The sequence below is a fragment of the Takifugu flavidus genome, chromosome 4, assembly GCF_003711565.1.
Source record: "Takifugu flavidus isolate HTHZ2018 chromosome 4, ASM371156v2, whole genome shotgun sequence".
Classification (NCBI taxonomy): Eukaryota; Metazoa; Chordata; class Actinopteri; order Tetraodontiformes; family Tetraodontidae; genus Takifugu; species Takifugu flavidus.
Window position 1 is genome coordinate 14,633,151 of NC_079523.1, and position 14,730 is coordinate 14,647,880.

General features: G+C 46.8%; 3 protein-coding genes, 1 long non-coding RNA gene and 1 other non-coding gene across 26 annotated transcripts in view; 2 read left to right on the plus strand and 3 right to left on the minus strand.

The window, feature by feature from the left end:
- LOC130524710 (NACHT, LRR and PYD domains-containing protein 12-like) overlaps positions 1–14,730 on the plus strand; it is a 337,155-nt gene that overhangs the window by 196,817 nt on the left and 125,608 nt on the right. The window lies entirely within an intron of this gene.
- Positions 1–14,730, minus strand: part of LOC130524718 (ribonuclease inhibitor-like) — a 158,254-nt gene that overhangs the window by 134,256 nt on the left and 9,268 nt on the right. The window contains exon 1 of one of the 3 annotated variants that reach the window (XM_057031125.1): positions 587–2,401. The exons of 1 other annotated variant lie outside the window; for it this stretch is intronic. In XM_057031125.1, coding sequence (XP_056887105.1) covers positions 587–807 — 221 coding nt within the window. In that variant the 5' untranslated portion in view covers positions 808–2,401. Of the gene's footprint in view, positions 1–586; positions 2,402–14,730 lie in introns of those variants that run through there. One more of the 3 variants, XM_057031129.1, reaches the window with a different exon arrangement.
- On the minus strand, positions 7,566–8,690 carry LOC130524768 (uncharacterized). Its single transcript, XR_008950239.1, has 2 exons — positions 8,340–8,690; positions 7,566–8,229 (listed from the first exon to the last, which is right to left on the minus strand). It is a non-coding gene; the product is annotated as an uncharacterized LOC130524768 (long non-coding RNA).
- LOC130524743 (uncharacterized) lies at positions 8,911–11,562 on the minus strand. The gene is made up of 2 exons (XM_057031172.1): positions 10,465–11,562; positions 8,911–10,328 (listed from the first exon to the last, which is right to left on the minus strand). Exon 2 carries the CDS (start codon positions 9,717–9,719, stop codon positions 8,973–8,975), a length of 747 nt encoding a protein of 248 aa, XP_056887152.1. The 5' UTR covers positions 9,720–10,328; positions 10,465–11,562; the 3' UTR covers positions 8,911–8,972.
- On the plus strand, positions 12,629–12,747 carry LOC130525049 (5S ribosomal RNA). Its single transcript, XR_008950330.1, has one exon. It is a non-coding gene; the product is annotated as a 5S ribosomal RNA (ribosomal RNA).

Below are 14,730 nucleotides of genomic sequence, written 5' to 3' on the forward strand. Positions count from 1 at the left end.
TGACATCAGAGTCTCTAGTTGCATCGATTGCCCTCAGCTTCTGTTATATCTGCCTGTTTCCCTTCAAATCATTTTCACTGCACCTTTTGTTGCTAGTGATGAAGTTGCCACCTAACGGGTGTGGAAAGGCTCAAACAACTTTGTGGGTCACATAAAGGCTCCAAACGGAACCGCCACAAAGACCTAAAACACCCATTTAAACCAACGAGGCCGGCTGTTTTTACGTTGAACAAATGAAGCAAAATAGTCACGTGTCATTAGTTAAAATGTTGTTTTCTGTCGTTAGAATACGATGTATACAAACAAACAAGAGTTATTTAATGACATGACAGTAATTTCATGATAGTCAGTTAACTTGTGGCTCCTATTATTCCTGCCTTATGTTGGTTTGTCTGGATTGACCTTTGAACTTATATCCAGCCAGTGTTGAACATTTCTGGATGAATTGTTGTTGTTTTTTAATTTATGGACGCTGCAATGGAAATAAAGAATTGAAGGAATGACCACTGGAGGGGGTATTGCTACCTGACATGATCCACTCGCTTGATTTAAACGCCGATGTCCGGCCCCAAAAATGTTTACTTACACGGCCTTCCTGCAGTTCCTCACAGCTGGAATCAGGCGACGTCGTCCCTCCTCTGAGGTTTTGTACTGCTGCAGGTTCAGCTCATCCAGAACCTCCTCTGACATCTGCAGCAGGTAGGCCAGAGCTGAACAGTGGATCTCTGACAGTTCCCTCTTTGATATCTCCCCTGACTTCAGGAACTCTTGGATCTCCTGATGGACTGACTGATCCTTCATCTCCATCAGACAGTGGAAGATGTTGATGCTTCTGTCTGGGGAGATTTTAGCACTGTTCTCCTTCTTGAGGTTGTTGAGGACCTTCTGGATGGTTTTGGGTGGCTGTTCCTCTGATCCAACAGTCCACCCAAGATCCTCTGATTGGACTCCAGAGAGAGACCATGAAGGAAGCCAACAAACAAGTCCAGGTGGCCATTTTCACTTTCAAGAGATTTCAGTAGTGCTCTCCTGAGGAAGCCATCAAGAGATTTGACTGGTTTCGAATATTTTAGGAACTGATTTATAACCGCTGTGTCTTTCCTGGTGTAACGGTGGAACATGTAGACGGCAGCCAGAAACTCCTGAACGCTCAGATGAACAAAGCAGTAGACTGATTTCTGGAAGATCACACTCTCTCTCTTGAAGATCTCTGTACAAACTCCTGAGTACACCGACACCTCGGAGACGTCCAGTCCACATCGCTCCAGGTCTTCTGAGTAGAACATGATGTTTCCTTTCTCCAGATGTTCAAGCGCCAGCCGACCCAACTTCAGAAGGAGTTCTTTATCAGCCTCAGTCAGTTCCTCTGGTCTCTGCTTTCCTCCATACTTCTGCTTCTTCCTCTTTATCTGAACCCTCAGGAAGTGTGAGTAGAGGTCAGTCAGGGTTTGGGGCAGCTCTCCTCTCTGGTCTCTGGTCATCACGTCCTCCAGAACTATAGCAGTGATCCAGCAGAAAACTGGGATCAGACACATGATGTGGAGGCTCCTGGAGGCCTTGATGTGTGAGATGATTCTCTTGGACAGATCTTCATCACTGAACCTCCTCCTGAAGTACTCCTCCTTTTGGGAGTCAGTGAAGCCTCGTACTTCTGTGATCCTGTCAACACACGAGGGAGGAATCTGATAGGCTGCTGCAGGTCTGGAGGTGATCCAGATGAGAGCTGAGGGAAGCAGGTTCCCCTGGATGAGGTTCACCAGGAGCACGTCAACGGACGATACTTGTGTGACATCAGAGATGATCTGATGCTTGTTGAAATCCAGTGAAAATCTGCTTTCATCCAGGCCATCAAAGATGAACAGAAGTTTCCAGACAGTCAGATCTTCTGCTCTGATCTTCTGTAATGTTGGATGGAAAACATGAAGCAGTGAGAGAAGACTGTGCTGCTCATCTCTGATCAAGTTCAGCTCCCTCCATGAGAGCGGAAGCACCAGACTGATGTCTTGGTTCTCCAAACCTTCTGCCCAGTCCAGACTGAACTTCTGCACTGAGAAGGTTTTTCCAACGCCGGCGACACCGTTGGTCAGAACCACTCTGATGTGTCTCTGTTGCTCAGATAAGACTTTGAAGATGTCCTGGCACTTGATTGGAGTGTCCTGGATGTTCTTCTTGGAGGTTCTCTCAAGCTGTCTCACCTCATGTTGTGTGTCCACCTCCTCACTTTGTCCCTCGGTGATGTAGAGCTCAGTGTAGATCTTGTTCAGCAGGGTTCCACTTCCTGCTTCATGAGTTCCTTCAGTCACATGTTCACATCTTCTCTTCAGACTCATCTTATGACCTTCTATCACCTCCTCCAGATCACTTCCTGAACATAAGTAAACCAATGATTTCCATCTATAATAAATCATCAACACAACTACAAATTCATGACATCACAAGTTCAATCTCATATTGAACAGTTTTACTTTGTTGGGCTTCATTTCAGCATCTCCAGATCTGCTTCCAGATTGTGAACAAGAGGACTCTCCTGGTGGAGCTGACTGGTCCCAGTTTGATAGGATGTGCTCCCCCCTCTCACTATGAAACACATCTCTATTAGTCCTTTGATTTATAGGATGAAAGAACCTGATCAAGACTCAATATTGTTCCAGCATTTATGTCTGAATTCATCTTTCAGTTTAAACCTGATTCTTGTTTCTAATCAACAATATTCACAATAAGTCTGTAACTATATGACTGTCTGAGGTTTAAGTGTTAAACATCTCCAATAATAAACTCACAACCTGCTGCTGTTAATGTGACTAACAGCTGGCACACAAACACATCATCACGCTTTAGTTTTCTTACATTTCCTCTGAACTTCTGAAGTTTATTGGTCTATCTTTGGACAGGTCACTCTTCAGGGACACACAGCTGGGCACTGTGGACTCTGCTCTGTCCTCGTCCATCCTGAGGAAACATCAGAAATAGTGATGAGACTGTGATGAAGGTAAATAATCTGTAGAGGTTGTAGCTAAATAATCCCAATTCACTGCATTTTTATCAAACAGGAACATTTCTAACCCATTCTGGATAACAACTGAATCAATAAATCAATGATGTCTCTGTGTAATTTTCATGTTTTCAGAGTTTAAGCTGCTTTTTTTAACTGTTCCCTGCAGTGAGAAAAGAACTGGCACCTTTTCCAGCCCCTCATCCTGCAGCACTGAATGTGCTCTAAAGTTCTTTCCAGAGCAAACGTCTCTGCACTTGCAGCAACATGTTGTAGTCATGGATCCGTGAGGAGAACCGGATACAGGAAACGCCCCCACTTTGATCCCAAAACCCAACTGGTGGCCAACGGTGGTCCAGCAACGACGGGGACGCTGGTCCATCGGGCCCACAACACTGGTTTTCCACAGGCCAACATGGTGAAAGGACTGTCTTCAGCTCAGCCACTAAATTATCTGGTGCTACATAAACATGCTAGTCAGGACTTTTTAACTCCCCTCCTTTGTTCCCCTCTTCAATTATTTCTATGATCCAAGTCCTCAAAGATCACTGCTCTATTTAAAATAGATGAAAGAAATGACACCCACTCCTGCATTTCTTTCACAGTGGTTCCACAACATAGAACAATAAACCACTGTGAGAAAACATGCAACATGAACCCAAAATCCTGTTGGTGTCCTGTGATCCTGTGTGGATTTATTTAATTATTTTTAAAGTTTATTGTCTTAAATAATACCAAAATATCCAGCTGTAACCTGGACTGTTGAACAACTCTAATAACTTTATGAGCTTTTCACCTGTCACAAAAATGTCGCTCTTCCTGCTTCGTCTGAACAGAATACTTTCACTTTTTAAACCTAATCAACAGATTTATGGCGTATATATTACTACCATTAAAGCATTCTGGGAGGGTTTAAAGTTCTTTTAGAATCAGTAGCAAAGAGCAGAAAAATAAACTAAACTTCACTTAGAAAGACTATTCAACTATAACTAAAGCCAGACTATAAGAATGTTAATAAGACCTATTCATTTATAATGTATAGCGATGTTTTGTGCTAAAACTAAATATGAAGTCTAGTTGAATCAAATCTTGATTTTATCTCCAAACACAACTGTCAGTTCTTTTCAATAATGCTCTTCGTTTACTCACCTTGTCGGTCTTCAGTCTTCCTGCTTAGTCTGAAAGGAATACTTTGAAAAACTGGTTTGTTGGGTTCCCAGTTTCTGGGACCGTTGTTGCTGGTGTCTACCTGCAGGGGGCGTGGAGGAGCCGCTCATCAGCCACAGCTGGCCCCGCAGACACACGCACCTGCGGTCTCTCTTCAATCTCCCGTTAGATTTAAGGACAGAACTCCCGTCTGCCAGCGGCGGAGTGTTTTCATCACCAAACTCTGACTTCTGTGGCTTGACTATTTTTGAGAGTTTTCCTAGCGGACTTGTTTTGGACTCTCTCGAGGTCTCTCCGCCTCTCTGTGAACGCGGACCGAACTGTTCTTGTTCACTTTAAAATAAAGACGCTTTTCGGACAGCATTCTCTTTTAACTATTGTCTGCAGTCCCACGCGTGTCCACCGGGTGGCGGTAAAGCACCACATGATATTTCTCCTTTTTGGAACTTCTTCAGCTGCGTTGAGCTTTAAATCTTCACCTGTCGCTCCCTTTAAGCTCTAAACTTTGCGGTTCTGTGTGTAGTTTGTTGGTTTAAATATTTGATGAATTCTGATGATGACTGAAACTGTCAATGACCAATAGAAAGTTCGTCCATTGTTCTACTGCGTCACACATTTTCATTATTTATTGTCATTTTTGGGTCTAAACTGGGCCAGTTCTGTGAGCTGTTTTGCTTTTTCTGTGGACCAGATGTTCCAGGCAGGTTCCATCATCGGACACAGATGGAGACAGGTCACGTGACAACAGTCAGCCTTTAGTTCTTTATTACAGGAGGATCTGGTTTATATGCAGACACGTATCTGCAAAATACTAAAAAGTCTATGAACCCAAAGTACTAAAAACTCTACATCCTGCAGCATCTGGACTCCTCGGGAACCTACGCGAGGATCCTGTTCGTGGACTTCAGCTCTGCTCAACACCATCCGCCCCGCTCTGCTACAGGACAAGCTGTCCCAGCTTAGTGTGCCTGACTCCCTCTGCAGGTGGATCACTCACTTCCTGACGGATCGGGGCAGTACGTGGCGGCTGGGGAAGACTGTCTCAGACTCCGTCACCATCAGCACTGGATCACCCCAGGGCTGTGTCCTTTCCCCCCTCCTCTTCTCCCTGTACACTAACTGCTGCCCCTCAAGCCACCAGTGTCAAGCTGATCAAGTTTGCGGATGACACCACCCTCATCGGGCTCATCTCCAATGGAGACGAGACTGCCTACAGGAGGGAGGTGGCTCGACTGGTGTCCTGGTGCGGACACAACAACCTGCAGCTGAACGCTCAGAAGACAGTGGAGATGATTGTGGACTTCAGGAAAGTCACAGCCCCTTTGCCCCCCCTTGCCCTCATGGACTCCCCCATCACCATCGCGGACTCCTTCCGCTTCCTGGGCACCACCATCACCCGGGACCTTAAGTGGGAGCAAACCATCAGCTCCCTCATCAAGAAGGCCCAGCAAAGGATGTTCTTCCTCCGCAGCTGAGCTGAAGCTCAAACTGCCTCCCAGGATGTTGGCGCAGTTCTATACGGCCATCATCGAGTCCATCCTCACCTCCTCCATCACCGTGTGGTACGCTGGTGCCACCATCAGGGACAGACTAAGGCTGCAGCGCGTCGTGCGCGCTGCCGAGAAGGTGATCGGCTGCAGACTTCCATCCATCCAGGACTTGTATATCTCCAGGACCCGGGGCGTGCAGGTCGGATCACGGCCGACCCTTCCCACCCTGGTCACGGACTGTTTCCCCCCTCCCCTCAGGCAGGAGACTACGGTCCATTCGGACCAAAACCTCCCGCTACATGAACAGCTTCTTCCCCTCTGCCATCAGGCTGCTGAACACCAAGTGACTCATCACTTAAGCACCATGTACAGCAGCCAGTCGGACTCACGAACAATACATCACATTACTCCTGCATGGACCTGCACTATTTCTTACTATTTATATTTATATATATATATATATATATATATATATTATATATATATATATATATATATATATATATATATAATATATATATATATAATATATATATATATATATATATCACATACATACATACATACATACATACATACACACTGTATATCGTATTTTTGTGTGTGTTTCTGTGCTCTGTGCCTCTCTTCTCCCTCTCCTCTCCTCTCCTTTTCTCTCCCTCTCTCCCTTCCTTTCCCCTCCTTCTCCTTCTCCTCTCCTCTACCTCCCCTTCACTCTACCTCTCCTCTCCTCTACCCCTCTCCTATCCTCTACCTGTCCTCCCCCTCTCCTCCCTCTCTACCCACCCCCCCCATCAGCAGGAGGGTCCCCTTTCATGAGCCTGGTCCTGCTCAAGGTTTCTTCCTGTTAAAGGGGAGTTTTTCCTTGCCACTGTTGCTTGTCTGGGGTCAGGCCCTGGGATTCTGGAAAGCGCCTTGAAACAATTTTCATTGTATATGTTGGCGCAGCCATCATAAAGAGCTGGATAACCGGGTACACATAGTAAGAGACGGCACAATCGTGGTCTTTGTTTGACTGGGGAGGAACTGGCTCAAAGGAAAGCCATCAGTCATTTATTATGATTTGCTTCACCTGATGCACTGGTGTCAGCATGAGGGCACATTCAAGAACAGTAGCAGACATTCTGCAACAGTTTAACACCCCCACTTGATCTGATACTGACAGCAAGATCTACAGTAACATGACATACATTCACTTCCTCCCAAACATAAAAAACACAAACTTATCCATCCTGACTCTTGTTACAGGTTTAGTTAATACATCTGCCACATATCTTCTATTTGATAATGCCCAAAGCTGGATTCGAACTCTCCCTCTGGGGTCTTCAGGAGGTTTCAGTCAGGTTGTCTGTTACAGCAATTGTCAACTGGCCCGCACCGGCCCGGGATCGATTCCCGGCCATGGCACCGATTCCCGGCCATGGCACATTGCTTTTAACAATTGCTGTAACGGAGAACCAGCCAATCTGATCGAAGCTTCCCGAAGACCTCAGAGGAGAGTTCGAACCCAGCTTTGGGCATTATCAATTCGAAATATGTGTTTGAAAAATTCACGATCATAAAAATATTTAAAGAGCATAGCAGTGTCTGTGAGGTTTATGAGCCACAAATGCTGCTCTTTTAGGAGCACAGCCATCTATTAAACTGTAGTTTGTGTCATAGCATAGTTTTATTGACAAATTCTAAATTGCAAGTAGCAGATATGAACAGGGAAATGCTACGTTATCTGCTTATTCTGTTACAAATAATCTGATGAGATAGGTGTGGAGTTAATTCAGTTGGGGATAGACAGATGGAATATTAGTGTTGTTAGTATGATACTTGAGTTCTTTAGATATTGTTTTCAATTCAGGAATCTGCCGCCTTGAGTTGGCTTTTTTTGAAGACAGAAATGTTGACAATAGTGTGGACCAAAGTGGGAAATTCAATTTTATTTAAACACAAACACACTCATAAAACATTAAATCTCAAACTATGTACAGGAGTTAAATATTAAATGTAAAACAATGTACATGAGTGCAACATTAAATCTCAAAGTGTGTACAGTCGTGCAACATGCATTCCTGGCATGTAGTTCATTTTGTCCTTTCCTCCATCCATCTTCGTCTCTCTGCCTCAAAGAAAGGAGTGGCCCCAAACTCTTTCCAGGTCATCTCTCGGGCCATCCCCTTGTCCCGATATAGAGAATAGACTTTGGATGGGCAGTAAATGTGTTTACCTGCCACTCCAGGGAACCCTGTATGTATCTGTGGGCTGTTTGGTCCCTGTTTTAGAGTCAAATGGCAGAACCTGCAGAGGCGATCAGGTGGCTGAGAGCCGGGTCTCTGTCTCTGAGCTTTTTCCTCCACACGCTTTTTGGTGGCCTCCAGCTCCCTCTGGAAAAACTCTGACGCGGCAAATTGTTCAAAGGGCATTCTGGGGTCAGAGAGTCCCTCAGCAGCAAACTATCAATAGCGTCTTTCATGGGAAGAGTCCAGCGTGTGTGGTCCAAGACAAACACTCCACCACCAGTCTTCATGGGTCCAGTGCGGGCGCTCCTCGGCGAGGACTTCAGCGGCAGGGGCAAAGCTCCAGAGACGTCTGGAACACAAACAAAGCAATAATGCATCCTTAGTAACTCATATTATCACGATATGGGCTATTGAGAAAACACATTAATATCCATCCCTTAATAACAGAAAGTAATATACACTGCATTTTGTGTTTGTCCCAGTCCAGAGGGAGCGGACGGCAGCCCGTTCTCTGGACTCCAGCCCAAACCTTTCTCCAGTGTCTCTGTCAGAGAGGTGAACGCAGGGCACTTGTCTTGTCCCGTCACTGCCATGGAAGCAGAGTTCAACTCCCACATTGAGGCAGGGTCAAAGACAGCAGGGAGGACGGCGCCGGGCTTCTTCATGTCTACCGGTCGCTGAAAGTTCCACCGCACAACGCCGGTCATGGCCTGGCCCGGAACAGTTCAGGGGAGACCTGCGTACCCGTGACCCACTGGGCCTGCTGGAAATGGTAGCCCTCCTGCTGAGATGTACCACGGACAGGGATCCAGACGGGGACTTTGGCACCTTCGCTCGCTACGTGGTTTAGCTGAAGGGTCCCTCCGTCCCTGTCCATTATCCCCTCAGACAGTTCTGGGTCACTGAGGCAACCACGGAGGATGTGAACCCTCTGAACGCGCCACGTCTTCAGCATGGATAGGTTAGGGTTAGCATGGAGCATTTTTCAGTTTGAATGACGGCAAACAAAGAAGATGGCTGATCTCACCTGTCCATCCAGTGGTAGCCGGCCTTTTCCACCCCAGCGTGGCTGTACCTCTGGGCCATTCCTTGCTACATCGGATGCAGGGACCTTTCTGTCTCAGCCTGAACCATCACCCAGGACACAATGAGCCAGTTCTCATTCATCACTGCGAAACTGGACATGGCTCCAGATGCCAGTGTCACCTTCCTCGCCATCTTCCTCGTGTGGTCCCACCTGAAAACCTGCCCCAACGTGCCCTGGAGGAGCTTGGTCAGAGACGGCTGTTGACGCTTGAACTCATCCAGCAGGCAGTCAGTCAGGTAGAATCCGGACACAGACACCCCACCCCAACCTTCTTGGTCCTCGTATGGCCCGAAAGCACGTGGCCGATCTTCCATCCTCACGTACTGGCCGATGGTTCTCTGTCCGTACGCCCCAGCCTCGGCCTCCCTGACGTTCTGTACAGCGTGCAGATATGCCAGGTGAGCTCGTCCATACTTGAGGTGCATGAGCTCATTCACCTGGTTCGCCATATCGGTCGGTGACTTGCCAGAACGCCGCAGTTCATCCATTACCGACTTGCACACAGCCTTCTTGTAAGTCAGGAATGCAGGCAAAAGGTTAGTAAAGCGCACGGGCAGCTTCTCCACCCATGGAGGGTTGTCAGCGGACCAGTTCCTGCGACAGGCCTTGCAGCAGAGTCGCGAGGAAAAGATCAAATACTGGCCACGGACGCTGACGATCACTGGAGGTCTGCCCACGCCTGCAGAGACCACCTGAGGACGAGGACAGCTATGGAGGCACGGCAGGATGTCATTGTTCCTCAACCTGACCATGATGTGGCTCTCTGGCTTCCAAATAAAAAAGGATGGAGCTGAAAAAAGTTGGGGGACGGGAGCTCAGCCACCATGTCCAGTAGCTCCGGCTGAGGAGGAAGACGCCAAAGAGAAATTGCGTTCCCAGGGTTATGCACTGGTCGGGACCCAGGCCACAACCCAAGTTGTTGAAGCTCCGTCCTCATCCACAGCTTTTGATGTTGGGAGCAGATCCACTTGCTCATGTCGTGGTCAGGGACAGGCATGGGAACAGGAGCTATGGGAACTAGGATAAAGTAAAGAAGACAGTTGAACAACATAAAGTTATCATTACTGAAGAGACAATTTCAGTGCCCCCGCCCTCACATGATATAAACACACGATACAAGGAAACAAACACGCGCCTCGGACACTTGGTTTCATTCCAGAGCTCACACGTCAGATTTTTTCCATGTCAGTGACAAAGAATCGTGTCAATTTGAATCACCCCGGGACACTTTATTATTGTTCAACACCCCACAGAATGGGGGAAATTTCCATGGTTTAACATCCCACTCTTTTGGTCTTGGGTAGAGTCCGTCAAAGGAGGCACTCTGCCGTCAGAGGTCTGTGCCGTGCAAGAGTCAGGTCCTGAAAACAAGTGCAGACTTGCTATTAAGAAATTACAGTCACTTCACCTGATGACAACATGGAAAGAACAGTCAGCTGGACATTACAGAGACATCAGGTTGTTCATCAGCCCTAAATAAAAGAAAAGGAAACATACCTGAAGTTGAGTGGGGCTCCTCTACCTTTGTGAGACCCTCTGTCTCTGTCACCAGGAAGGCCAGCTGTGGGGGGAGGGGCACAGGTCTCTTCCTCTTCACACCTGGTGAAGCTGGAACAGCTGCAGGTACGGTCATTTTCAAAAATGAAATGACTTTATTTAAGGCAGCTGCAGTTAGCAGAACACTTGATTGGATGAACAGAATTACAATGTTTTTGCCATCAACTAGTGATGCCTGTAGCTCAGCGGTATCTCCAGGTGGGGCTTTGGAGCGTGTGGCAGATGGAACTAAAAAGACAACATTAGTTTAGTCAGTTCAGATTCAATGAGTTGTGAAGACGCCGTTATTAGTAGAAATTCAAGCAGCCTTGTCGTTACTCCTCCTGCTTTTTAGAATTTTACATCATTAAAATTAAAACAATATAATGGTCTCATTCACACCAATTGAAATGACAATGTTAATCAGCGCTCTCGAGGCCGAGCAGGAGGAGCATTGGGACTCGGTCAACAAACATGCATTCGCGTGTTCGTACCCCGTGCATCCAAACTGTTTTTCAACGAAGCAGCAAAGAGAACAAAAACAAACACTTACCCTCCTCCTAGTCAATATCAGTTCATCATTGCACGGATCAATTCATAGTCCTCACCACGGTTATTATCACACCAACATATGAAGAGCCTGGATTTCTTGGAAACTGAGGGCATAACTCACAAATGACTGGAGGCTGTCCTTACTGTGGCTGTCAGCCGTACAGAGACCCGCTGCCTCCTCGTTCTGCACGTTCTTGATCAGATACACGGTGGATCCTACGTCATTCTGCAAAAGCCATCTGAATGACTTCCCTTTATATTTACCAAACTGCAGGACATAGTCTCCCTGCACCTCCATCTTATCTGAGGGATCCCCCCCTCTTTGTCGGATGACGGCCAAAGCGTTCTGCCGTACGAGGTCCTCCCTCATGGCCGCAGACTTGTCCTGAGGAGTGGAACTCACCCGTTTGGCTTCATCAGATGGCTCCTGGAGGAGAAACCCAAGAGGCCCCTTGCCGAACACGACCCGAAGTTTCCCAGGGAAAAAGGCGAATTGCTTCTGCATGTTGAGCTGACATAAAGGAAAAATGTCTATTATGTGTGTGTGTGTGTGTGTGTGTGTGTGTTGTGTGTGTGTGTGTGTGTGTGTGTGTGTGTGGTGTGTGTGTGTTTGTGAGTGTGCGCACACATGCAATTATCATGTAGGTGTGAAAGTGTAAGATCAAGGTTGTTGGGGTGTCGATTCAGGAGTTCAGAAGGTCAGTACCTGGTGTGGCTAGTGAGGAAAAGACTGGAAAGTGATGGTGTGTGTGTGTGTGTGTGTGTGTGTGTAGGTGTGTGTTTGTGCGTGTGTGTGTCTGTGTGTGTGTGTGAGAGAACATGTTGGGGGGGGGGGGCAGGAGGACAGTATCCCCTCTCAAAGACATTGGAAACAAAAACACACATTTGATGTAATAAAATGTAATACTACCACTACTAATATTACTACTAATAATAATTATAGTAATAATAATAATAATACCGAGATTTCAGTGCCACAACAAGTAAATCGGTTACTTGAATATAAAATATGAACAAGTTCATTCATCACTATCGTGTAATTTAATTTATGAAAAACTAGCTTGACAAGATATGAGTATATTGTAGCATGACAAATACAGTACATTATAATTTAGGGCCAATTATAACACGTTCCTTGCTAATTTAGGACAAAATTGACCACAGCCTATGCACAATTACGAAAAGTTTCCTCATTAATTTAGTAGGAAATCAAGCCCAAACTTACCTTCAGCGAAGTTTACCAAAGAATGAACCAAGAATGGCCGATCCTCCGGAGAGGAGCCGCTCTTCATAGAAACGGCAGAACAGCGCCACGGGATCATAGCGGCCGGAAATATATTGCGTCCGTAGTGGTTTAGCACTACCATTGAAAATGAATGGGAAACGGTTTAGGGCCGTTTAGCTCCCGGCCATGGCACATTGCTTTTAAGTTGATTTCATTTATCGGAGTTGAATCTTGTTTGATTTTTTTGAAGGCGTTTCACCTCTCATCCAAGAGCCGTTGTATAAGTGTTTCAAGAAAATAAGTTTGAGTGTATTAACTTCAAAAGGCCATTTTCTTGCCCCTGCTCTCGCTTACGGCCATACCACCCTGAGAACGCCCGATCTCGTCCGGTCTCGGAAGCTAAGCAGGGTCGGGCCTGGTTAGTACTTGGATGGGAGACCGCCTGGGAATACCAGGTGCTGTAAGCTTTTTGCACTCTTCCACTGGGTCAGCAGAGGCCGCCAGTGTTCCTGATAATTATCCAGCCAGATGTTATTCACTTCTTAAGTACTTCTAACATTGAGATTTAATGTTGCACTATTGTACATCGTTTTAGATCCAATATTTAACTAATGTTGCACTGAGATTTAATGTTGCACTCTTCGGTTCGATTCCCGGTGTATTCCCTGGGAGGTCGTATCGGGCATTTCTGGCCTGTGGGACACGTTGTCGTGACTATGTCTCTCGACTGGTCTGGGAACGCCTGAGGATCCCCCTGGATGAGCTGGAAGAAGTAGCTGGGGAGAGGGAACTCTGGGCCTCTCTCCTTAGGCTGCTGCCCCCGCGACCCTACACCGGATAAGTGGTGGAGGATGGATGGATGCCAAAATCACTTCAGCATCCAGTTCTGGGAACAGCAACTCAAAACAGATCAAACTTTATGGCTATCGGAGCTCCGCCAAGCCTCTGAAACTGAATTGAATGTATATTTAAATAACTTTAAAACATTTTAAATACTACATCTGCTGCCACCTTCTATTAACACACGATTTATTCTTTTCTGTTAAATGGGGAACTTTCAAAAAGGTGTTTATCCACAGTCATAAAGATAAACTTTAATGGGAAGGTGAATGTTGTCTTGAAGATGTGTGCAACTTATCAGATGTAAAATATATAAATTCATCCATGATTAAACTTATATCTTCAAGGATTATCCACATTAATCCGGATAGATAATAGAAAATATATTAACATCACAATGATTTATATAATGAAAAAACTAAAGTAAATCAGGCCCTTCCTCTTATTATGGGGTAATTTCTGCCGTTCAGCACATCACCGCAGGAACCCAGCATGCATGCTTGGATGCAGAGCTTAAAGGAGACAGCAGATGTAAGGAGGAACCTGAGGTTCTTAGGAACCCAACACGTGGTGTCGGGCCCACCCTGGAATCACATCCCCATGTGGTGCTGGACAGACTGAGCACAGGCGGAGAGGAAAACACTCTCGATGGGTCAAACAGCTTCTACAGCATCCGTCCCATTGATGCTGATGACCTTGAGCAGGAGAAGAGCCAGTGGGCAACAGATGAGCCTGGTCCATCCACTGTGGTGCAAACCAGGTTATTAACACCTCCTCCTGGACCAGACTCTGTTTTTTTCCCAACACCTCCTCCGGGACCAGACCCTGGTTTTTTCCCAACACCTCCTCCTGGACCAGACCCTGTTTTTTTTCCCAGCACCTCCTCCTGGACCACACACTGATTTATTGCCACCACCTCCTCCTGAACCAGAACCTCTTTTTTTCCCAACACCTCCTCCTGGACCAGACCCTGTTTTTTTCCCATCACCTCCTCCTGAACTGTCTGTGCCGAGTGAGTTCCATGTGCGTCTGACCACGATATCCTCACCGGATATCGGTCAACAAACTTGCCGTGGATCCACCGAGTTTGACTGGCAGGACAATGCGGAGCTCCAACGTCCGTGGCTTCCAGCGAATTCACACGTAAGGAAAATCCCGAGCCGAGATGAAGGCGATGGTCCCTCTGTCCCGATTTGTTTTTATAACACACCTGAAGACCTGGGCACCCCGAGACCTGAGCGTCAGGATGTTGCCACTCAAACTTTTCCCCCTGGTGCTGGTGGAGATGCTCCCACTCCATCCAAGATTGACTCCGTCTGTCCTGAGCAGCGGGTGATGGCTGAAGGGGGCAACAGTGGGGACGAGACGAAGGGAATGGTGTGGTCCCAGAGCACACCCCAGGCTAAGTTCCCACGGGGGGCGGTGTGGACACCCCGGGGCCAGTGTCGGAGCTCCAGCCCTCCAAGGCTCAAAATATTTAGCCAATGTTAAATCGGTAAGTTTATGGCCCCCACCCTCGCTCACACTTTATTTCACTTGTGGAGAACTTGGTAACACCTGAGACCTGTTCCTCTTCAGGGGTCTGGAGCAGAGTTCAAAGACCAAGGCTG